The following is a 26,674-nucleotide window of genomic DNA, read 5'->3' as shown; positions in this document are numbered from 1 at the left end:
TCTTTTGTATTTGCAATCTTTGTCACATGGCCCCTAAACTTCAAACATCCTATCTATTAACACTCCAAGATCCCTAGCCTCATCAGTTTTTCCTAGCCTAATCCCACCAATATAATATGACATTGGATATCTAATAATGCCGAAGCGAATGACTTTACATTTACCGACACCCATTTTCTCATGCCCACAATTCCAGCCTATTCAAATCATTCTGCAAAGACTGCATATCAACAGCATTCCTGATTACCCTACCTATCTTTGCATCATCAGCAAATAACTGTATATCACTTGTCAAATCCTTCCCAATATCATTAATGTACAGATTGAATAACAGTGGATCAAGCACTGATCCTTGTGGTACACCACTCGTTACCTTAAACCTTGCAGATTCATTTTTGAGCTATGGAAATTTTAACAAAGGGCTCACGTCGTCGAGCAAAAAAAAAAGCCGTATTTCACACAAAAACTTTTATTAATACAGCTTATGTATAAATGCCAATCAAAAAGTATGAGGGCACAATCAACCTGTAAAGGCTATCGTTTTTAAACAAATATTTCATGATCTAAACATGAAATATTTGCACACAATCATCTGTGTTAATTTATCTTGCATAAGAAAAACATTTTTTAACTATCAAAATATAATAATAAAATCTTTTATAATCACACATATGAAATAGTCCACATTTTTTATAAATAAAATAAATTTCTTTTGTTTGCGATAGGAGTTTTTATGACAAGCAATCTATAAAGAATAAATATTATCTAAACACAACAATATTGAAGTATGTTATATTTCTCTTTTGTTTTTATACTTCAAGTGATAATCAACTGTACCAATCAAGGGGCATTATTTCATAGTCCTATTTATTTATATGTGATTACCAAAAGTGAATTCTTATGTGTAAAGTGGTGGTAACAGTAACTATAATATTTTATTTAATAAAATCACTTTGCTAGGTTACCATATGAGTTTGTCATTTAATATATATATATATATATATATATATATATATATTTTTTTTTTTTTTTTTTTTTTTTTTTTTTTGAAAAAAAAGTAGACAAGAAGAACAAGAGGCTCGCAAATTTGAGAAAAATTTAACAAAGGGCTCAGGTGATCCCCTTATAGCTCACCACTGCCCGTATACCACTTTTTGATATCTGTCAGTCAGCCATCCTCTTATCCATGCTAATATTCTATAACCCAAACCAATTTTCTCCAATTTATTCAGCAGTCTGCCATGCTGTATTCTGTCAAAAACCTTAGCAAAATCCAAAAGTATCATGGTGTATCCATTCCCCTTGTCTAGTTCAGTGGTAACATTGTTATAGAATGTGAGCAAGTTGCTAAAACATGACTTTCCCTTAGCAAACCCATGTTGTTCATTGCAAAGTAGATATTCACTGTCAACCCATTTCTGAATGCGGGCCCTAACCAATTTTTCCAACATATCTTCACCACCACTCCTGTGATACTATTTGGTCGATAGTTGGATACATCGGTCTTTGCACCACCCTTATACAATGGAATTAGTATACATTTCACATTCCTTCCATTCCTGCGGAATCCTCCTTGTTCTGAGACTCATATTAAACATTCTGGTCGAAGGAATGGCCAGTTCAGCTGAACACTCTTTTAGCACATGTACGATATTCCATCAGTCCCTATTGATGAATTCTTATTTAGTTTGTGCAACAGCTAATACCTCGGCCTCACAGGCCTGCGTTTCTGATCTAGTGAAGAGGTAACAGTGAGCTCAGTGTTGCGTTCACCAGGTTGATAGCTTTTAACAAAATGGGCACTCATTACCTGAACAACCTCTTCTGCATCTGTAACCCTCACAGCATCTGGATTTACAAGTTATTCTTTCATATTCATTCTTTCTTTTCCTTGCAGCATATCGATAGAATTTTTGTGGGTTGTCTTTAGCATGCATAGCCAATTTCTTTTCATAATCAGACTTTGCTTTCCGTACAACAGTTGTGTCTATTCTAGCCTGCTGCTTATAACGTTCATAACGGATGTCATCCTTATGCAAACAGTATTCCTTCCACATCGTCCTTTTCTTACGAATCTTTTGCTTAATAAGATTACACATCCATTTGATCTCCTACTCTATTTATTCTTGGAACTCTCGGAACACATTCTGATATATCGCATCATTTAAGTTTTGTTTAAATGCTTCCCATGCACTGTTGATATTCTTTCCATCCATGTAACCTTTTCTGAATGGAACATTCATAAACTTAGTCACTTCCCAAGTGAGTACTGCATGATCACTGTCACCAACTAGAGGCAGAATAGTTACTTCTTTAACTGAAATGCCCTCTGACATTATAATCAAATCTAACACTCTTTGACCTTGAGTTCCTTCTGTCACATACTGCTTGAGTAAGTTGTTCCGCAACAGCTCAATAAATGCATTTTCATTCTTCTCATGAGATTCTACTGCTATCCAATCAACATTTGGTTAATTAAAGTCTCCCATTATGATTACTCTTTTCACGCTCACCTTTTCTATTTGGTAATTCATTTCTTCAATACCAGCAACCGATCCAGCAGGTCTGTAACAACACCCCACTATGTAATTTGTCTTGTTAAATTCCACCTCACAGCAGATGGCTTCAAACTCACTGCACATGAAATGTTAATAGTATTACTACTTTCATAGGTCTCAACTCTAACTGGATTTAAGTCATCCAATATCATTAGCAGCATGCCCTCTCCTCTCCTATCCACTCTATCCTTCCTAAAAATACTGTACCCATGACACTCGATACCAGTTACTAGGTCTGATTCTGATAGCCAGGTCTCTCACTAATACCTACAATCTGAGGTTGCAACATATTGACTAAGGCAACAAATCTATCCCTTTGTTTCTGATACTCCTAGCATTCGTGTACAGACTTAATAATCTACCTGCTTGTTCTTTTGTATTGTCTTGTCTGTAGTCTGCCTGACACAGTTGGACAACTTGCAGATCTCTATTCTCTAATGCTTTACACATGTAGACATCTTTGCACACATTTGATGGGTCCGAACCGGACGAACACAAACCCGAAATCACTCTCTCCTCGTCAACATTTTCATGACAAAGCCCATTCGCTTCATTAACACAGTTGTATAACATTGTCACACTTGCACATTCACACCGTTCCTCCCTTTATAATTTAGTTTCCCTGACTCTCCATATTAGGTCACATACCAGTTATTAGTTTTTCCAGATTCCTGATACCAAACACATTCAGGTGTAGGCCATCCCTCTTATACAAATCCAATCTTCCCTCAAACTCACTCCACACATCCAAAAACTCGCATCCATTCCTTCTACATAGGCTATGCATCGAATCTTTTGCCATCATAGCCCTTCTTTTCAATTCGTTTTTATCATAGCGAGGTAAAATACTAACGATTTTCACTTTCTCACTCTCACCTCTTCCAGCAATCCTTTCATGTCCTCTCTCATACTGAACTTATCGCCAATTAAATCGTTCGTACCTACTACATCTATGATTTCATTTACTTTTCTGTTTTTGAATAACTTGTGTTATATTTTTAATTTTAGCTCCAGGAAGACTCAACGTTATAACTCTCTCATCTATACCATTTTTATTATAGAGTCACCATACCAAATAACTTCTTTCTTTTTACTAACAACGTCACTTACCTGATTTTCTTTATTTCCTGACTTGCCTGTTTCCTTGCTTTGTTTCCAAGGCAAAGCTTAGAGACAAATAATTACATCAATAAAAGTCTTTTAGCATTTTTTGATGTAATTATTTGTCGATGTAAACTATAAATACATTATTTTCATTTTACATAGATTTCAATGATCTTTAATTCTTTGAAAAAAAGTATTTGGAAATAATACAGTTTTTAGCACAATTTCATGTATAAAAAAAAAATTGACCGGCATATTTTATTAAAAATCAACTAATTAATTAATTCCAAAATCCTAAATTAAATTATTTTAGTTTAAAAGCAAAAAAATCATAAAACTAACAAGTAAAATAATATTAAATTACATACACTTACCTTTTAAAAATGTATTTTTCTGGTTTAAATCTGTTTCACTATAAATTTGCAATTCACACCTCTCAGTGATTCACTAGACACAGAGGGCAAATGGACACTGATCGCTATTCACAACAGTAATGAACATTTTTTTCAAATCAGAAAAAGATGAACCAAAAACAGGAACACGTGCTTTGCTGAAATAAAACGCATGTTCTATGCCTACCCCGCCATCGGCCGAAACAGACCAAGCCATAATAAAATTTTAAGACAGAAAAAGCATCCTATGGGCGAGGGTGTAAGGTTCCTATCTCAATTACTTTTACAATTATAATTTGTGGAATTTTTTACTCGATCCCGGGGGGGGGGTGTTTCCCCCCCTCTGCGGACACACATGATTGTATGATTGCATTTTTATTGATGTATGAAAGTTTGAGAGTGCATAGCGCATCATTGCTCATCTTAATTGACCCAGTGCAATTAATTGTAGGATAACTTTGAATACTTCTGCAGTGGGGGAACAATCGGTTTGTTTTAGGATTTATTAGAAAACAACAATGAAGGAGAATGCTATATTTGGTTGGTATATTTGAAATACTCAAAGATGAAAATAAATGAACCATCATTTATAAGAAATGTGAGAATAGGAAATGAAAGGAAAGAATAAGTGTGAGTAGAAATACTTTCATTAATGCTAAATGAATTATTAATAATTAACATTTGTGATAGGTGTGTCCTATAAGTTGCTGGGTAGAGCGAATAGCACAAACCTTCAAATTTTCAGTTCCAGAAAACGTGTAACAGCTCTTTGTAATACAGCCATTGGATACAGAAAGCGCTCAACTCATGACAAGTGTCAACGTTCAATTGGATTGGTTGACACAATAACCACTCACAGCCACTAGGTGCTGGGTGAGCTCTCAATGTGAGCTCACCCAGCCTTGCCTTCTGAGCGGTTTAAAAATACTAGAATGCTAAGAATTTGACCTACTGCACCCTCTTTACATCTTTTCAAAGGGCCAAAGGTGTATGCATTTTGAAAGTGCACCTGGACTATTAACGCAAATGTGATGCAATTTTATGCATAGAAAAGTGCCTCTTCATGAAGCACTAATGCTTAGTTATCCTCGTGAAGAGGGCAATGAAGGCATTAGTATATTGTGTTTAATTTTAGGAATCATGCAAAGTCTGCAAACAACTAGGGGAGTCTTTAACAGGAATAAATGAAAAAATATAATATCGGTGATACTGATATTTCATGGATGAGTACCGCACATTTAGCACACCCAGAATATTCACCCCTGTATTCAGGGGCGAATATTCATTAAATATGAGGATAATCTTCAATAGCATGCAGTATCACGTAGAGTGATGTGGTAACTATCAGAATGAGGAACTGAACACTGTAACTTGTTTATGCGCATGGTCCCACAGAAGTTTTCCTAAAGGAAGAAACAGATGAATTTTTGTGGTCATCAGAGAAGGTAGCCTGGCAGAAAGAAAAAGGTCCTTGTTTGGGATCTTTATGCTTATGTTACATATCTATACTAAATAATGAAATGATTGCTAGACATGTGTATAGAAATATTTTGGGAAAATTTGGAGAAAAGAGCAAAGCTAATAATAATAGTAAATACTCGCTGGATTTCTGTTCAAGACATGCACTAGTCATTTCTAACACCATGTTTCAACATAGGTTTATGCACGAATTCACACAGAGAGAAAATACAAGAAAAGTCGTGCTGACTGTTATTGTTGCTAGCAGTATCTTCACACTGGTTCAGGGCACGAGTATCCAGATGGTTTGAAATGCGAGTCATCACCATTTAGTTTTGAGCACGATAAAATTGAATATCATATTGAAAAGAAAAATGTGCAAGGAGGTTTTTAAAGGAATCAAAGTTGAGCAGCTTTCAGAGATGAACTACACAAATATTTACAAAAAAATGAAACAGGTTAAAACAAGAAACAAACCGTGGAGATTTATTGGCTGACCTTTTCAAACTAAATAACTGCTGTAATAAATTTGGTATGAAAATTGTCACTAAAAAGACAAATACTAGCAATTAGGCACTAACATTGAAAAATCATCTGCTTCTTATAGTTCTTTCTATCATACGATTGTCATACTGTACTGACTGAACCTGATTTCCTCATCAGGTTTAATGCCACTTTCTTTCATAATTTGATCCACATATATGATGGGAGATAGTGTGTACCCCTTGTCTTACACCTGCTTTTACATAATCTTCCTGTATCTCCTTTAACTTGCAATTCTAACTTAAATGTAGTTTGAACTTAATTCTAACTTATGCTATGCACAATTTTCATTTTACACCATATACTTGTATTGTTTTGAAAATCTTTTCTCTATGTACCTTATCACATGCCTTTTCCAGATCTGCAAAACTTAAACGGCCATCCTTTCACCTTTTCATAATTTCTCAGTTGTTTTACAATATTAACTCGTAAAGTGAAAATCTGACATAAACTGCCTTTGTTTGTTCTGAAATAGCTTATTTTATCCAGTTTTTCCTTCAATTTTTCTTATCCTCTTATTATTGATCTTCTGAATAATGCTATGTAGTTACTGTAAAACTTTTATGCCTGCATGTTTGAACATTTGTAGTTGAATATGATTCAAGAATATCTTGAATATCTTTATCTTCATTTTTATATCGCCTTTATTATCTCTGTTTTCTTTTATAGTACTCTTTGTTCCATATCTAAGGTTTATCAGTTGCATCCAAATATTTTGCCAGTTTCATGATATTTCTATGTTCTTACCAAAGTAGTAGCTAAGCAAGTCTTCCCATGCTTTTTGTTTAGCTAATTTTATATATAGTTTTACTTTTTTTCTGTATTCTCTCAGAGCAACTGCTAACTTATTTACTAGGAAGTTTCAATGTGCTTTTGTCTTTTATGGGACTGGCTGTTGGAACTTTATGAGTCACTATGAAGTTATTTTTCTGATCTTGAAAACAACTTAGCATATGTCTTCATAGTTCAATTACCGTTATCTTCAGAGTTTGTTGCCAAACCTTGGTGACAAACTTTGTTGCAGTGCTGACAAGTAATAGGTAATTTGTAGGAAAATTGTTGATAGGAATACGGGTATAGACCCTTTTGGTCTGTTCTGGTTTCATTATCTATCCAATATCCTTTTTTGAGGTCTACCCTTGCCTTCTCTTTCCAATTGGCTTATATTTTAGTATTTGTTTAGGTTGTCGGGTGTTATTCATTCAGCTTACATGTTCAATCCATTTTTGTTTATAATTGTTTAGTTTTTCTTCTATTGATTTTGTTTTTAGTTCTTTTAAAATGTCTTTGTTTCTTTTTTGATCTAATAATGTGTATTTTGTGCAGTTCTTCTCATAAATCCCATTTCACTTGTTTATATTCTTTGTTTATCTTGTTTGTTTATTGTCCAAATTTCACTGCCATATAATAATGTGGGCACTGCTAAAGTATTGTATATTCTCAAGCGTGTTTCTTTTTGTACTATATTTGGGTTAAGTGTTCTATTTATCAGGCCTATAATCTGTAAAAATTTTGAAGTTTTTAATTTTGTCTTTTTCTCCTTCATATGATATTTCACATCCAAGATAACTGAAAGTATTTATTTGTTCTATTATTTTATTATTAATAACTATTTTGCTTCTAACTGGAGTTTGTCCACAAAATGCCATCGTTTTAGTTTTATCTGTGGAAATTTTCATTCGAAACTGTTCTACTATCATGTTTAAATTATATATTGCTCTTTGTAAATTGTCTTCCTTATCTGATATTATTATCTGATCGTCTGCAAATAATAGCGTATTTATTTTGTTATTCTGGGAAATTTCTATACCTTGATTGTTTAAGGTGTTCCACTGTATTAATATTTCATTAATGTAAATATTGAAACGTGTTGGAGACAGAGGGTATCCTTGTCTTACTCCTTGGTTTATAGATATTTTTTCAGACAACTTTTCATTTATTTTTATTTTTATTTCATTATCTTTATATATATTCAATATTGCATGTAGTAAAATATTAGGTATATTTATTCTTTGTAATATATCAAACAGTATATACCTTTTTACTTTGTCAAATGCTTTCTCATAATCTGTGAACAAAAGATGAGTTTCCAAATTAAATTCTCTTCTTTTTTCTATAAGTAGTTTTAAACAGAAAGCTACATCCATTGTAGATCGTCCTTTTTTAAATTCATTTTGACATTCTAATAATATTTTTTCATGTATATTTTTAGTTTTTCATTAAGTATTCTGCTATATATTTTGTAGCATGTATTCAATAAACTAATACCTCTGTAGTTAGCAGGTTTTGTTTTATCCCTTTTTTTAAAATATAGATATTACTATGTAAACTAAACATATTTGGTTGTTTATAATTAAAATACAATTTTATTTAATGCTGACCATAAAAACAAACTTATATTATAGCCTACCAGTTTTGCCAGCAGACTGTCTGGCTTTTTCAAAGCATTTATGAAAAGACATAAAAACTAGTAAATGCAAATTGAAAGGAACATAAAAAATGTTGTAAACCAACTAGTAGCTAAGGTTATATGTTCGCGTGACAGAGAGGACTTATTGTTCTTATTCATTATCACGCATGCGTGTTTGTTGTAAACGTGTAATGTGATTACTGGCTAGCTGTAGTTCAGCTTGATTAAGAGACAAGGTTTTTCCACGAACTGTTTAGAATTGCACCCTGATTTCTGTTGAGGTTTCCACCGGTGATTGACACTATTGTGGCTTCCTTGAATAAACGATGTCTGTAGTCGTCATCGAGATATGGCATGGAGCTGTTTTGCCACTCTATCGTGTGGTTAGACGTACAGAAATGATGTGCTAAGCCGGAAGAGATACTTCTGTTGTGGTTTACATCACCAACATGTTCTTTTTGTCTGATTTCTAAACTCTGTGAAGTTTGTCCTATGTAGGCAAGACCACAGGAGCAGGGAATGTAATATACTCCTGGATATTTGTAGAAAGGTACTTTATCTTTTGGGGATCCTAAAACTTGTCTTATGCTGGTGGTTTGGTTTGAAGACCACTCTGATGTTGTAGGCTCTTAGTATTTGATAAGAAATTGACTTGATGAAAGGGATCACTACAGTAGAAATGTGCTGGGAGTGTGATTCTTCTTGTCTGGGGTTGTCACTGTATAGATATTTTTTTATGATGTTTTGAGGATATCCATTTTGTGATAATGTGTTGGCTATTAGTGAGGGTTCAGTCTGAGTATCCTCCTCTTGGTGATGTAAACCATAGCAGAAGTATCTCTTCCGGCTTAGCACATCATTTCTGTACATCTAACCACACGATAGAGTGGCAAAACAGCTCCATGCCATATCTCGATGATGACTACAGACATCGTTTATTCAAGGAAGCCACAATGGTGTCAATAACCGGCAGAAACCTCAACAGAAATCAGGGTGTAATTCTAAACAGTTCGTGGAAAAACTTTATCCTGTCTCTTAATCAAGCTGAACTACAGCTAGCCAGTAATCACATTACACGTTTACAACAAACACGCATGTGTGATAATGAATAAGAACAATAAGTCCTCTCTGTCACGTGAACGTGTAACCTTAGCTACTGGTTGGTTTACAACGTTTTTTATGTTCCTTTCAATTTGCATTAAATAAAATTGTATTTTAGATATTACTATGCTTGTATTCCATTCTATTGATATTTGTCCATTTGATGAAATTTTTTTCCAGCAAATTTATATAGTTCAGAGTTTATCCCATCTTCTCCTGCTGATTTGTCATTTTTTATTTTATTTAGGTTGTCCTTTAATTCTGTCATTGTTATCATATCCTTTAAGGTATCTTGTAAGTTTCTGGTGTAATTATTTTTGATGCCAGTATTATCCATCCAAAGATCTGTAAAATAATCCAAGAATTCTTTTGCATCTATTTCACAATTTTTATTTGTAGTTTCTTTTATATCTGCATTCATGTGTTTTAGTATTTTGTATGCACTGGATCTTATTTTGTATATGTCATTTTCTAGATATGATATAAATTTTTCCCAGCTTTCTGTCACTCTTTCTGGTTTCTCTTTTGGCTATTGCTCTTTCTTTTTTTATATTCAATTTCATCTTCTTGTTTTTTTTTGCTACTTAACCATCTTTTAAAAGCCAGCTTTTTATTTTCAATTATTGTTTTTATTTCATTGTCCCAAATATGTAATTTTTTATTTTTATGATATTTTTTGTGTGTTCCTAGACTTTCATATGCCGCTGATGTGATAATTTCTTTTATATTATTCCATTCTTTCTCAATATCTTCATTTTCTTGTATTTTTTTTTTTTTTTTTTTGAGTAGTTATTAATCTTCTGTTGATATAAATTTCTTATCCTTGAATCATTTAGTAGTCTTACTTTGTAATTAAATTTTGTTTCTCTAGTTTGTTTATTTTTTTGTATTTTTTCCGCCAGTTTGGTGGAAATCTTAGTTTTGCCTGTACTAAATAGTGATCCATGTCAATTTCTAGCCCTCTTCTAACTTGAACATCTAGGAAGAAGTTTGCTGCTTTTTCATTTGCTATAAAGTAGTCTATTATTGATTGTTATCCCCTTGCACACCACATATATTTATGTATTTTTTATGTTTGTAAAAGGTATTCATTATTTTTAAATTATTGTTTATTGTATAATCAATGAGTCTCTTTCCATTTTTGTTTACTGTTGGTTCTCCAAATTTTTGTATATTATGATTAATTTTTTTCATTCCTATTCTGGCATTAAGATCTCTGGCTATAATTATATGTTCTGTTTTATTTAGTTTTTCATATGTTCTTTGTAACTCTTTGTAAAAGTAATCATTTTCTTCTTCTTTTCCTTCTTTAGGGGCATACACTCCAACAACTGTTAAATTTTCTTTATTTAATTTTAATCGCACTTCTAATATTCTTTCATTCCAGTGTGTATAATGAGTTATTTTTGCTTTAATTGATTTATGGATCCAAATCATTTCGCCAGCTTTTGCATGTGTTTGTTTGTCCACTCCACTATGATATTGTAGTTAGCTGTTTCTTTTGTTCCTCTAAGTTTCTTTTTTGTTTCTGTGAGAACTGCAATTTCTCTATTTTCGTCATTTAAAATTTTATCTAACCTTACACGTAACCTTAACACGTAGTACTATCATAGTATCCTGAAAATCTCTTGAGAGTACATATCAGGAAATTGATGATGATAACATGAAGACAATAATCACAAAAAAGGAAAAAAAAGCAGACTAAGAATGTATAATATATTATTAAAACCAGCATTACTATGTGGCAGTTAAGCATGGACAATAAGTGAAAGAGATTAGAAAAGATCACTGACCAGAACCAAATGGAAAAAGTATCTAGAATGAATGGCATATGATAGAATACCCACGAAGATGAACTACAAACCCAAGGGTCAAAGAAACAGAGGCAGGCTGATGAAATGCTGGGCTGAGACTGGAGCAGGCCTCCTGGACTACATTTGTGAAAGGAGGAAGAAGAAGAAACGTTCATGTTTGTCCTCAGTTCACTTGAGAGTGGCAAGGAGATCACTGATTAATGCATAGGTTACAGACGATCTTAAAATTGGAAAGTTTATATGCTACAGTAATCTACCATTTATCTAACTACACTAAGAAGGTAAATTAAAGATGCCAAGAAATTATATTCTTGGTTTAATCATTTATCCAAGTGTAAGCAAACCAAATTTGCTTGTGAAGTAACTTCATGACTGGGCAACTCGTATGTAGAAGCTAATGACTTCACATCACTTGCCTTAGTATCCCATAATGCAAAGCACACATCCTTACAGACATATATAATGTTATGCATTATGGAAAGAGTCACTACCCAGATTGATTTTGACCTTTATTGAGGTCTCATCAGTGTTTGTTAATGGGTCCAAGGAGATGTATGATAGATTGAGTCTCCTACGATGAGTCTTTGGACTCCATGGAGGTGCCCATAAAATAATAAGTGTACTATTGATGATGGCATACATCTAGCAGCAAGCATATTTTTACTTAGTTCTAAAATGTAATTATCTTTGATAATGCTAGCTTATGCTGTATAACATATAATTATTTATATGTTGAAACCAACAATATACAGGTATCCCTCGATGTTACCGCGTATATCAAAATTGCGTTAATCAAATCTAATAATCAATGATAAAAATTACAATTCATCCATAATCGATTACTGTATTTATAATTCGTTTTATATGGTACTCTTTTAGGAAAAAATAAAAAATGAAGGCAAAGTAAATGTTTAATAAATACTTGTACCTGCATTATTTACTGCATTTTTTTTTATCAAAAGAAGTTATCAAGAGTGCTTTGAACAGTTTTAGTTTTTTTCTTAAGGGCATAAATTCTACGATAACAAGCAAAATGATTCTCCAGGCCTCGGCAAACAAATAATAAAACATAAAGAAAAAATACTGCAAATATAATACATGATGCTACAAATTAAATGGATATTGAATCCAACATTATTTCATAGCTAAATACAGAAACTACAAGAGTTTTGTGTTGAATATATAGAAACTAAAACTTTCAGCGGATGCAAGCATAAGCAACCATATGGGTAACTTGTAGTAAAGGTGGAGTAAGCTCCCGATCACTTTCCTTAGTATTTTCCATAATGCGAAGCACATCTAGAGAACATATCTGATAAATAAGCCTTTGGCTCTCTATTTCAGTAATACATCATGGTGTATCTATTTTCGGTTACAATTGAAAAATTATTGAACAAAGAATAATAATAATAATAAAAAAAAAAAAAACTTCTATATAAACTTCTAAATAAATCCGCTACAAGTCTGCAAGATTCTCTGACTAAATTGAATAGCTGTTGTAATAGATATGGTATGAAGGTCAGCAATAAAAAGACAAAGACAATGAAAATAGGCAGAATCATTGAAAATGTCAACTGTGTTGTGAATGGAGAACCTGTGGAACAAGTAAAACATTTCAGCTACTTAGGCACAATTTTTACTGAAGATGGTAAACTAAATATAGAAATAGACAACAGAATCAGCAAAGCTGGTATCGTGGGAAGTCAATTGAATAAATTCATATGGAATAAGAAAGAAATTAGTCGGAACACTAAATTAGCTATATACAAGACTGTGTTCAAACCAGTCTTTAGTGGAGCGGATAAGGGATGCCAATTTTTTATGTGATCTGTGAAAAGAAGTTAAGTCATGTTTTTTTTTTAGGATTTTTGTAATTTTTTCTGATGTGCCTCAGATATAGGGAATGGTGATGGATTTAGAATAATCCTTGTTGTGAGGGGGGAGGGGTTGTGGTTTATTGGTTTCAATATTTTTTGGATTTTTTTTGGGGGGGGGGGGATAGCCATTGGTTGAGAATGTGGTTTAGTTCTGTGGTTAGGGCATTGTCATTGGAACAGATAAGTTTAGCCCTGTTGTGTAGTGTCTTAATTACTCCATATTGTTGTGTGTGGGGGGGGGGGGGGAGCGTTGTTGGTGAATGTATCTGCCTGTATGGCTGGGTTTTCTATAAACTGAGAAAACCAAGGTTCCATCAGGCTGGAGGGTAACTAGTGTGTCTGAGAAAGGAAGGCAGTTGTTTTTTTCTTCTTCTAGGGTGAATTTAATTCTGGGGTGTTGGTTGTTTAAGTGTGTTAGGAAGGAGAGGAGTGCATCGGAGCCATGTGGCCAAATAGCGAACACATAATCAACATAGCGAAGCCAAAAGGTTGGTTTTTTGTGGGGCAGAGTTTAAGGCTTTCTACAAAAGTCTCCATATAAAAGTTGGCCAAGGGTGGGGAGAATGGAGAACCCATGGCTGTCCCCTCTATTTGTTTGTAGAATTTTCCTTGCCAAACAAAATAGCCTGAGTTCATTGTGAACTGAAATAGGGCTGTGATATCGGGAAGAAATTTAGCTTGGATTAGCTCTAAGGATTCTTTGAGTGGGACATTTGTGAATAGGGAGGAGACATCAAAACTGACCATTACGTCAGTGTGTTTGAGTGTAAGGTTTTCTATGCTGGCTTTGAAGTGGGCTGAGTTTTTTTATGTGTGAAGGTGTGTTGCCAGTATAGTGTTTGAGGGCTTTGGCCAAATGCTTCGCTAGTTTGTATGTGGCAGAATCAATGCCATCCGCTATGGGACGTAATGGCACATTTTCTTTATGTATTTTTGAGAATCCATATATAAGGGGGGGGGGGTATGGGGTTAAATGGTTTTAATTTGTTAGTGACTTCTACAGGCCAAGAAGTGACCTTCTTAAGGAGCCTGTGGAGTATTCTAATTTGTGTGTTGGTGGGATTGTACTCGATAGGGAGGTAAGTAGCACGATCTAACAATAGAGCATTCAGCTTACCTGTGTAATCCTTTTGGTTAAGTAATGCAGTGGCGTTCCCTTTATCCACTTTGGTGATTATTATTTCTTTGTTTTTCTTTAATTCTTGCAGAGATTTAATTTCCTTATTGGGCATGTTAGTTTTTGGTGGTTTTGCTTTGGTTAGAATACAAGCCACATCCAGTCTAATATCATTGGCAACGTGGTTTGGAAGCAGGTATTCTTCTGGGCGCAATAGCGAAGTTGTGGCCATGTGAGAGAGAGCGTGGAGTGCTTCAGGTTTCAAACTAATTGACGAAAGGTTGACTACTATGTCGGTAGGAAGTTGTTGTTTGGAGTTAGTTCTTTTTTAAATTTCAAATTTTTTGAAGTGTCATTCCCGTACTTTTTTAATTACAAAAATTACAATTAAATTAAAATTAAATGACAAAAATCCTAAAAAAATATGACTTAGGTTTTTGTTACAGACCTTATAAAAAATTGGCATCCCTTATCTGCTCCACTAAAGACCAACCTTCCCCCCTAGACCTACCTGGTGTATACCAAGTCCCTTGCAGTTGTAAGCTGTCCTACTTTGGCCAAACAGGCAGGACAGCTAATATCAGAATTTCAGAACACAAGGACTATATCTGTTTTCACCAATACAGCCACTCTGGTCTTGCAGACCATGCGCTGGATACCCGCCATAGAATACGGTGGAAGAAAGCCACGATAATACACCGTAGTAAATTCAAATACGAAAGGCTATTCATGGAATCAGCCTCAACCCTAAGAAACAATCCAAACCTCAACAAATTTGGTTGCATGAAACCGCCCCAAATTTGGGAAACCTACATCAGAAGACCTTCAGCCCAATCGGCCAAGAATACCAACATTGCCCGCTAGGGGGCACCATCAGGACTTTTAGGAGAAAGAATAGCTTCCTGCTTCGTTCCTCATTTACTGTGTGTTGTGCTTGCGTGCACGTGTCTTGCATTTAAGTTCCTGTGATAATGGCAATGTGACGTTGCTTAAATATTGGAAGTGTATTAAAATTTTTTTTAATGTATATTCTATTGTACGTTGTAATTTCCTTAAGCTATTTAGTAAGAATGTATAACCAACATCTAAACCTTTCCACGAGAATCAAAAGAGACCATAGGATAATTCTTTGGTAAGTTGGTCTTTACATGTGGTTGCTCTTACCATTTACAACAATCATCATGCCTATCAAGTATTTAGGCCCAGAGTGGTCTGTTCTGGCCTTTGTTGAAGTCATTGTTGAATCTCTTAAGAGGACATCCTGGTTTTCTTTTTCCTAATGATTTGTAATTTAAATTTACAGTAATATACACTGTGAATGGTAAGATCAACCATATAAGTTTGTCTAAACCAGCAGTTCTCAGCTCATTTTAATCACAGAATCCTTTTCACTTTGATAATTTAAAAAAAAAAAAAAAAATTGGAACCCTGACAATTTTTACTGATTATAAATAAAACATCATGGTTTATGTATAATTTGTGAATAGGGAAACTAACTAAATAAATAGGAATAAGAAAAGGTTAATTTGTAGCTTTCCAGGCTTCTCTGTTTTGAGCCAGTTGAGTTATTTCTTGTAGAAAAAGAGTATCTGTGCTTGCCAATTGAGGGAGCATATAAAACTAAGATGTCAAAGTATGGTGAAGAAAGATGTCTCAGTTGATGTCCAAGCCAATGAAGTTGATGTCTGTGTTAGGTTTCTTTCAAGGGTTTTTATTTGTCTCTTCTGAAATAGTGGAATTACAAATATGATCCTTCCAGGAGTAACCGAGTAACAGTCTTAAGCAGCTTACATTAAAGCTATTGATAGTTTATATTACTTTTTTTTTGTGTAGAAACGTTCTGTTTCTCCACCATATAAGAAGATAGCCTAAGAGGTTGCTTTGGAAAGCTAATTTTTGTTTTCAAGGTAATAAGGGATGATTTCCATATATTTCTTAAATTCTTGTGTTGATTAAGAGCTTTATCTTTTCTTAATATTATGTTATTTACAGTATTCTTTATATTTGAGCTCAAGTATTAGAAGTCTTCTGCTTTTTCTAAAAGTTGGTTGTGTTCTGTAATGATGGAACCTTGTACTATATTTGTGAGTATTTTAGTTTTATTTGAATTAACTGTCAATCCAAATATTTTTGCAGCTTGGCAAGTGTTGTTGCACCTTGGATAAAGATGAATCTATTAATACTATATCATCTGCATAGCTGAGATCACTTAGACAGAGTTGTTTATCGTTGGTTGTTAGCATTGCACCGAATCTCTCTCCTCAACCATCCTGAAAATGCAGTCTAGGATTATTATAAAGAAGAAGGGAGCATATAAAACTAAGATGTCTTATATGTAAATGTGCTGTTATAGGAAATTTTTCTGTCAATTCTTATAAATAAGAACATGTGCTTGAAAATTTTGTTAGGCACGGCAATTGCTTCAATAATTTTGTTGGGAATACCATAATGATAAAGAATATTAAACATGTTAATTTTACTAATGGAATCAAATGCCTTTTTGAAGTCTATGAAATTGAGGATAAGGGGAATATTCTTGTCATTGGAACTTTCTAATAATCCCCTTACACTATGAATGTGTTATAATGTGCTTCTGTTCTTTAGGAATCCTGCTTGATTGTTCCTTAATAGTGAGGAAATATGAGCTTCTATACGATTAAGAATCATTTATTGTGAAGTTCCAGAGCTATAGGTAATGGTTATTCCATGGTAGTTTTCTGGTTTTTATTTAGGTTTCCTTTTTTTGATAGCACTATAATTATACCTTCTTTCCAAATGGGGAGGTATTTCCCCTGTCCTGAGCGTGTTATTGCATATATCGTGGAAGATATTCGGTAATTGGTCGCTACCATGGAGTATGGCTTTGATCAATCCCTGCGGTTTTACCTGTTTTTTGCTTGCTAAGTGCTGTTTTGAGTTCGTCAAGAGTGAAGTTGTTGCAGTTTAAAGGGATTTCTTCACCTATTTTGATTCTGGGCACTGGAGTTTGTGAAATGTTTTTAATGTTAAGTAAACTTTTAAAGTAGTTTTTTTTCCATTCTGATAATTCTTTATCTTTGTCTTCTATAGTTTTGCCATCTTTATCTTTAATTCTTAATTTTTAGGTTTCCTTTCTTTGTTATTAAAATGTTTCACAATCTGAGAAGCTTCTTTGGTCTTAGGGTTTCTATGATAATCCTCCGAAGTTTGACAAGTTTTTATGTGGGATTCTTTCTCTCTTTTCAGGGACTCATATATTTGGTTATTTATTATCTCGAAGTTTTGCTTTATCTGTTCACTGTTGTTGTCTCATTCTTTAGTTGAGGTTATAGGTTATTTCTGTGATTAATCAGTTTTATGGAATTCTGTAACACCCAGTTTTCTGCTGATTTAGGAATATGTTTATCCAGTGCTTCTATTGCAGCTTCTTTAAGTTGTTATTATTTTCAGTGTTATTACTTGTAAGCACTAGATTTTTTAGTCATTTGCAAATGGCTTCTTTATATATATTTTGGATTGAGGGCTCTTCTAAAATGTTCCATTTTATATATCTTGTTGCTGTTTTATTTGAGTTGGTAGCTGATAGCCGAAGCTTAATGTGAGCACTAATGATTAAGAAAGAGGATGTTGTAGGCTCTAGAGTTCTGTATTGTTCTAACCCATTTACCATTTATAAGTATGTGATCAATTTGGGTACTCTCTTGTCCATTTTCTGTTTTCACGGTGAGGAAATTTGGTGTGGAGAACAACAGTCCGTGTCAGTTTTCCAGTAATGTTCTTGGATACAAATTGCATCATTATTGTTCAGTTCAGCTTCTCTGCATAGTTCAAAGAATTTTCCACATTTTAAGAGTTTGCATACATTATAACTGGAAACAAAGATGCTTTCCAGAGTTGAGTTTTAGAGGACTTGCTCTTTTCTTGTTGATCGACTGGCTTCTGGGAAGGTTTCATCAGTCAACGTCATGTTTGCTCTCAAGGTGGAAGGGTCAGGGTAACCAGAAAGGATCGTCTGAGAAATGACTATGTAAGGGGAACAGTGAAAGTTATGAACTCAGGAGCAAAGATACAGGATGCAAGGTTGAGAGTTTGGTCATGTGATGAGGAGGGAGGACGAATGTGTGGGAAGAAGGGTCATGCAGATGGATTTGCAAGGAAGGAGGAAGCGTGGGCAGCCAAAGAAGAGATGGAGGGAGCTGGTAGAAGAGGACTTGAGGATAAAGAACTTGGATGTGGTGACAGCCCAAGACAGGAGGATGTGGAGGAGACTCATCATCAACAGTGACCCCACTTAGTGGGAGAAGCTGAAGAAGAAGTGTGAAGATTTAATTTAATGTGTTTGTGGTTTTTTTTTATTTTTACATAGTGTCTTGTAATAGTGTTGATGTCATTCGTTAAAATTTGTTTAACTGTGTTCTAAGTGGTGTTTGTAATGCCTTCACCTAACATTTCCTGCTACATATGCAGGAAGTGTTAGGTGAATTTTTAGTGTTAGTGGTAAAAAAAAACGAAGAAACATTACAGATTTCATGAAAAAAGTGTACTATGCATATTTTGGGATGAAACTTGGCGACTTAGATAAGCCATGGATGCTGTTTGAAGAAAAAATGGTAACTGTTGAAAAAGAAGCATGGAAAGATTTGAAAGAGGTGGTGACCAAATTTTTGCTACAGAAACATGCTACAGAAATTCAAAGATTTGGGATGCTCCATGAGCTTAAAAGTTTAGACTATTTTCCTGAGAATCTGGGAACTGTCAGCGAAGAACAAGGAGAGCGTTTCCACCAAGACATCAAGGAGATGGAAAGAAGGTATCAGGGCAGGTGGAATGCCAACTTGATGGCGGACTATTGCTGGATGTTGCATAGAGATGACCCAGGAAAAGAATTTCACAGTAAAAGTACAAAAAGAAGCTTTGAAGGAAAAAGACACCACAACGAAATATAAAGTATGTACTAAAGATTGATCTTTAATTAACCTAATTAAAAAAAAAATTTCAAATACTTTCATTACAAAAATGTTTATGGAAAATTTTAAATACTCTTATTTTACTTAATATCGTGTGTTTTAAAGCTATTTTACTGTAATATTGAGATACATTTTGTGAAACCTTATGTGATAGAGAAAAATGGAAGAGATATTTGAAATCAGCAGTCAAAAATAAATCAGAAACAGTTAATAGTTTCCAGACAACTTTTCATGACTTGAATTTTGCAGGCCTGTGTTATCAGCTACTCATTGAACAGCTAAACTTTTTTTGCTGGTCCAAGTTGTGCATGTTTATCTGGGTAATTGACACGATGCAGGAAAAACTTATGAAAGGGTACTGGCACCAGCAGGGAAGTACTGTTTGTTCACTTGGTTATGCTATAAATTAAAGATGCCAAGAAATTATATTCTTGGTTTAATCCTTTATCCAAGTATAAGCAAATAAAAATTTGCATGTCAAGTAACATCACGACTGGGCTACTTGTATATAGAGGCTAATGACTTCGCATTAATTCCCTTAGCATCCCATTAGTATCACTGGTTTTGACTTTATTAAGGTCTCATCAGTGTAAGCCAGACTCACAAGTGATACCAAGGTTGAAGTAATGCAGAAGTTATACTTCCATGTCAAAAGATGTCACATCTTATTATTAAAATACTCTGGATCCCATAATCCATATCATTATACATGTCCGTAAGAATATGTGCATTATATTATGGGATGCTAAGGCAATTAATGTGAAGTCATTAACCTCTATATACAATATACAAGTAGTATATAGAGGCTAATGATGTTACTTTCAAGCACAACTTATTATTTGCTTACACTTGGATAAAGGATTAAACCAATAATATAATTTCTTGGCATCTTTAATTTACTGTTGTTTAGTTCAGAACAGTTGACTCATTAAATATTGAGCAATTTACTTAGAAATTGATCTACAACAATATGTATTGCTTATTTTGGATGAAAGTGATATTTTGTCTATCTATATGAACTAGATCTGTATTTAAATTCTCATTCTTAAATATACTTATTTTTTATAATTAATGAAGAAACTTTGTGATGTGTAATTAGTCTAAATTGCTTCAGTTTCAAAAACATCTGGTCTGTAACTGCAAGGTGCACAATTAACTAAATACTTAAAATTTCAGTCATCACTCTGGGTCTGTCTGGAATGTAAAAAGAAGGTGGAGATGGATCAACAGAAAAGGCCAGTTGGACCAGTTTTTCTGGTAAGTGTAAGTGGGACTTTTCCTAATAACAAGGAGAAATTGATTTAAATTTTTCATCTTCTTACTATCTCTCAGGCCAGCATGCCATATTTTATAATACACAGCACAAGACACATTCTAGCATGAACATGTTAATATTTACAAGTTATTTCTGAAAATAGCCTTAGTTTTTTTTTAATTTTTTTTATTTATTTTTATTTTTTTATGTTGGTCCCATATACAGGAGGTTGGCTGATCAACCTATAGTGCATTAGTACCATATATGAGTGATGGGTTGTGAAAGGAGAAACTTGTTTACATTTGATTTGAATGCCTGTATATTGTATTCCTTGGGAAATACGTAAATATGTCAGGGGAAGACTGTTCCACAGTATTGCAGTAGCAGGGATGAATGAGGAGGAGGAGAAGAAACTTGTTCTGTGGGTTTCGAGGTGTACTGTAAAAGGATGTTGGGCAGCAGCTGTACGTGAATCAGCAATTAGTTCCCATCAGTTGGTCACAAAAATACAGTCATAGTTTTCCAGAGAGAAAAGATGTGTTTTTGTTAAATTTTCCAATATGAACCAAATCAGATAAATAAATAAATATATATATATATATATACTGTATATACATACACACACACACACACACACACACACACACACACACACACACACCATATCCCATCAATCATATATAATTTTTCTGAATGGAATATTGTAGTTGTACATTTTATAAGGCTTATTGAATTTATTTTTTGATAACTCATTGCTTCAATTCAAGATAATGATTGTTCCCTATTATGAACAATATTTAGTCACTATTTCAGCATCGCCTAAGACACATGAGAGATCACAGTCTGATATCTGGCCAAAGTAAGTATCACTTGCAATATTTATTATCATGGTCATCATCAAATTAATGATGTGTACTGTCAGGGGATGTACAAGATATTATGATAGAAATATGTGAAAAGTTTACATCATTAGTGATTTATCATTAATTTTCCTTCAAATTGTTATCTGTCAGGTCTCTAGTATCCAATTCCTGCTTCCTGGAAAAAAACACTTGTTTTGCTAACCTTCTCTCTCATTTTGTTTAAGTGACCATAATACATTAGATCATCTCTGCTTACACATTCCTGAATACTAACAATGCAAAATTTCTTTCTGATATCCTAATTTTTAATATAGTTCTACAATTGGTGCCAACTGTACTAACTCTCCTAATTTTTTTTTCTTCCTGAAACCTCATATCTCCAGTCTTTGATCAAGTGTTTTATTTCTAACCCTGCTCTCAGATCCAAAAGTTAAAATTAGTTTGAACACTGTCTTGTATATAGCTAATTTATTGTTTTGACTAATTTCTCTCTTATTTCTTATAAATTTATTTAGCTGATTCCCCACAATACAGCTTTCCTAATTCTGTTGTCTGTTTATCTTTGAAATATGCCATTAGCCTCACTACAAATAGTGCCTAAGTAGCTGAAATGAAACATTTTACTTGTTATCTAGGTTTACCATTCAGGATGCTGTTGATGTTTTCAGTGTTCTTGTAAATTTTCATAGTACAGCTGTTATTCAGTTAGGGAATCCTGCTAAACAACATCATTTGCATTAAATAAATTGCCAAGTTGAATATCTCCAATTCTGATATCAGGGCTAATACCACCTTTATTCATAATGTGATTTATATAGATGATGAATAACAGTGGAGTTAATGGTATATCCTTGATGCATATTTGATTTAACATCACCTTTCTATACCTTATTCAATTCTGACTGCTGACTTACAACTCAAATATAGACCACATATTGCTTAATATAATGTACCATTTTACACCATTTATGTAGTGTTTAGAAAGCTTTTCTCTTGGTGCCTTTTCCAGATGTAGAAGACTCAAATACAGATCACTGTTATATTCCTGTGATTTTTCAATTATTTGACTGATCTTGACAACATCTGTTTGTCCTGAACCTATCTTGTTCTTTTCCAAACTCCCTTCCACAATCTTTTTTAGCCTTTTCTCAGGTATACTTGCACAAATCTTACCAGGAAGAATACTCAGTAGAGAAATTCCTCTGTAATTCTCACATTGTTTTATTTCTTTCTTATAAATGGGTACAATAGATCTATACTTTGAAATTTGATGTGAGGCCATCTAAATTATGGAGTGTAGCCACTGTAAAACGTTCATACCTCCATATTTCAGCAGTTCTTGTCATGACTTTTTCTACCTCAAATATTGATATGTACTCCTGATTACATTCCTCTTGAATGTTTTCTATTACAGTGATGTTATTTACCATTCTTTCAGAGTAATTACTTCAGACATCTATAGTATCTTTATTTTAATTTTTCATGTCACTTTTCAATAACTTTCTTGAATAAATTTATAATTTTATATAGGAATATAAATTTATACCAATATTCTCATCAAAGTCTTCCCATGACTTTTATTTAGCTTCTTTTACACATTGCTTTTCTTTCTTACATTTTTGTCTGTATTCTTTCAGAACACGTGTTGATTTACTTGCTGTATTTAAGTTTGTAGATCTGGAAAAGACATATGACAAGGTGCCAAGAGAAAAGCTATTCAAAACAATACAGTTATATGGTGTTAATGAAGCATTATATCAAGCAATTAGTCTTTATTTGAGTTGTAAGTCAGCAGTTAGAATAGAAGGAAGTGTTAAATTTGGTGTCAGACAAGGATGTACATTATCCCTTCCTGTTATTCATTAACTATATGGATCACATTATGAAGGAAAGTAGTATTAAACCTGATATCATATCAAAATTGGAGATGCTGATCTCAGCTCTTTACTTTATGCAGATGTTATACTTTTAAATAAATCTGCTATAAGTCCTCAAAATTCTCTGTCTAAATTGAATAACTGTTGTAATAAATTTGGTATGAAAATCAGCAATAACAAGACAATGAAAATGAAAATAGGGAGAAGTAATGAAAATATCAACTGGATTGTGAATGGAGAACCTATAGAACAAGTAAAACATTTCAGCTACCTAGGCACAATTTTTAGTGAAAATGGTGTATTAAATATGGAAATGCACAACAGAATGAACAAAGCCAGTATGATAGGAAGTCAACTGAATACATTTATATGAAATAAGAGAAATTAGTTCAAAACACTAAATTTCTGGATCTGAGATTAGAAATAAAACACTTGACCAAGGACTAGAGACCTCAGCACTTTCACATCTGAAGTCCTGAGAAAGATTAGGTGCATAGCATCACTACATTGCCCAGTTTTGACCTTTATTAAATTGAGGTGAGAAAGTTGAAGTGGTGTTCATTGTAAACCTAGAGTACTATAGGGGTGGAAAGAGAGTGGTATTAGGGAAAGAAGATATAGATGGATGGTAGGAGAGGTACAAAAAAAAAAAAAAAATAAGAACCTCAGCTCTTTTATATCATCACCAAAGGCTTTTTTTTACCAGGTTCACACATTGCTGAATGACCAGAGGACCAAAAATGAGGAGTGACTGTGCTTATGTGGTATGCCTTTACTTACTTCTTTAATTGACTTTCTCTGTCTGGAATTTTTTCATTTATTCTTTTTAAATAAGACTATAGGGAAATAAGATGATGGAAAACAGTGTCAAAAACTTTTAATAATATTACTTATCTCCTGCTGACGAATATTGCATAATGTGAGTGGCTTACACCTTTCCAGAAATGTGTATCTCTTAGGATGCTTCTTTCTAATTTCAAAAATTGATGTTCTGAACAATAGAATTTACATAATGTAATGCTGTACATCATTTGTATGTCATATTATTGGTTTTCCAACAACCTCTAACAAGGTGCCCATTAGTGGCTGAATAACATCATCAAATTCCTGCATGTACCCTCAAGGTGGATGTGATACAGGATATGATAGTACTACATGAAAAAAATTACATCATTACTAACTTCCTATCTACAATTTTCCTACAAACCAGTCTGTTACTTGTCAAGACTCCAACATTATCAGATCTTATATTTCTATCATCTAAGGCACTTTGTACCGTATCAGTCCACCTATATCTTGGTCTACCTCTGGGTCGTTTTGCTGCCAACCTGGCAGAGAACACTTGTTTTGCTAATCTTTCTTCACCCATTCTGTTTAGGTGACCATACCACCTGAGATTAGCTCTGCTAATGCATTCCTGGATGCTGACAATGTCAAGTTCTTTCCTAATATCCTCGTTTTTAATATGCCATTGCCATTGATGCCATCTGTTCACGCGTATAATCTTTCTCATGACTCTCATATCTGCGGCCTCTAGTCTTTGGTCAAGTGTTTTATTTCTAACCCAGCTCTCAGATCCATAAGTTAAAACTGGTTTGAACATTGTCTTGTATACAGCTAATTTAGTGTTCCGACTAATTTCTTTCTTATTCCATATGAATTTATTCAATTGACTTCCCACCATACCAGCTTTGCTGATTCTGTTGTCTATTTCTATATTTAATTTACCATCTTCACCAAAAATCGTGCCTAAGTAGCTGAAATGTTTTACTTGTTCCACAGGCTCTCCATTCACAACACAGTTGATATTTTCAATGATTCTGCCTATTTTCATTGTCTTTGTCTTTTTATTGCTGACCTTCATACCATATCTATTACAAGAGCTATTCAATTTAGTCAGAGAATCTTGCAGACTTGTAGCAGATTTATTTAGAAGTATAATATCATCCGCATAAAGCAAAGAGCTGACATTAACATCTTCAATTTTGATATCATGGTTAATACCACTTTCCTTCATAATGTGATCCATATAGATAATGAATAACAGAGGGGATAATGTACATCTTTGTCTCACACCAGATTTAACATTAAACCATCTTCCTGTACTTCCTTCAATTCTAACTGCTGACTTACAACTCAAATAAAGACTAAGTATTGCTTGATATAATGCCCCATTGACACCATATAACTGCAGCGTATTGAAAGCTTCTCTCTTGGCACCTTGTCATATGCCTTTTCCAAATCGACAAAACTTAAATACAGATCTTTGTTATATTCCCATGCTTTCTTGACTATTTCTCGTAAAGTGAAGATCTGATCCTGACAGCCTCTATTTGGCCTGAATCCAGCTTGTTCGTCACCAAGCTTTCCTTCCACAATTCTTCTCAACCGTTTCTCAAGTATACTTGAATAGATCTTGCCAGGAACACTCATTAGGGAAATACCTCTGTAATTCTCACATTCAGTTTTATTTCCCTTTTTATGTATGGGTACTATTAGAGCTCTACTCCAATCATCGGGAATTCGTCCCTCTGTCCAGGCTTTCTGAACTATGCAGTGCAGCCACTGTAAGACTCTTATACCACCATACTTCAGCATTTCTGGTCGAATATCATCTACTCCTGCTGCCTTTGACGACTTTTTCTACTTCAAGTATGGATATGTATTCCTGACTACATGCCTGGTCAGTGTTTTTTACCACTGTGCTGTCATCACTGCTTGTTTTATTTAACAGTTTTTCAAAGTAATTACTCCATACCTCAAGGATATCTTTTTCTCCCGTTTTCATGTCACCTTTATCATCTCTAACTCCTTTTACAGCACTCTTTCCTCCATTCCTAAGCTTCTTCAACAACCTCCAGAATATTTTGCCACCTTCTTGATATTTATTTTCTATATTCTTGCCAAAGTCCTCCCATGACTTTTGTTTAGCTAGTTTTACACACTGTTTAGCATTCTTGCATTTGTCTCTATATTCTCTAAGAGCACAAGCTGACTTATTTGACAGGAACTTTTGATATGCTTTCTTCTTTTCCTTCACTGCCTCTTTAACTTCCTGTGTCCACCAGGGAGTTCTGATTTTTTTATCCTTGCACACAACCTCACCACATGCCTCTCTAGCAGAATCAATCAATGTTTTCTTCAGAGTTTGCCACTGAATCTCCAAGGTTTGATTCCTGTTCTCAAACTCTTTCATTTTCTTTTCAAAAATCTTGCTGTATTTTAGTATACTGTTCACATCTGAGAGCTGCTCAACTTTTATTTGCTTTAAAACTTTCTTACATGTTATTCTTTTCAATATGAAATTCAATTTTATCCTGATCAAGACTAAATAGTGATCACTTCCACTTTCAAATCCT

General features: G+C 33.8%; 1 protein-coding gene across 4 annotated transcripts in view; it reads left to right on the top strand.

Annotated features, from left to right (window-relative positions):
• Positions 1-26,674, top strand: part of LOC150099760 (protein FAM193A-like) — a 342,566-nt gene that overhangs the window by 81,658 nt on the left and 234,234 nt on the right. For all 4 annotated transcript variants that reach the window (XM_090403637.1, XM_090403636.1, XM_090403635.1 and 1 more), the window contains exon 4: positions 20,497-20,577. In XM_090403637.1, the coding sequence (XP_090259763.1) occupies positions 20,497-20,577 (81 nt within the window). The remainder of the gene's footprint in view (positions 1-20,496; positions 20,578-26,674) is intronic.

The sequence above is a fragment of the Typopeltis vanoorti genome, chromosome 14, assembly GCF_054136105.1.
Source record: "Typopeltis vanoorti isolate ZY-2024b chromosome 14, IOZ_Tvanoo_1.0, whole genome shotgun sequence".
NCBI lineage: Eukaryota > Metazoa > Arthropoda > Arachnida > Uropygi > Thelyphonidae > Typopeltis > Typopeltis vanoorti.
The sequence above is the reverse complement of the archived record's forward strand: the minus strand, read 5'-3'. Positions and strand labels throughout refer to the sequence as shown.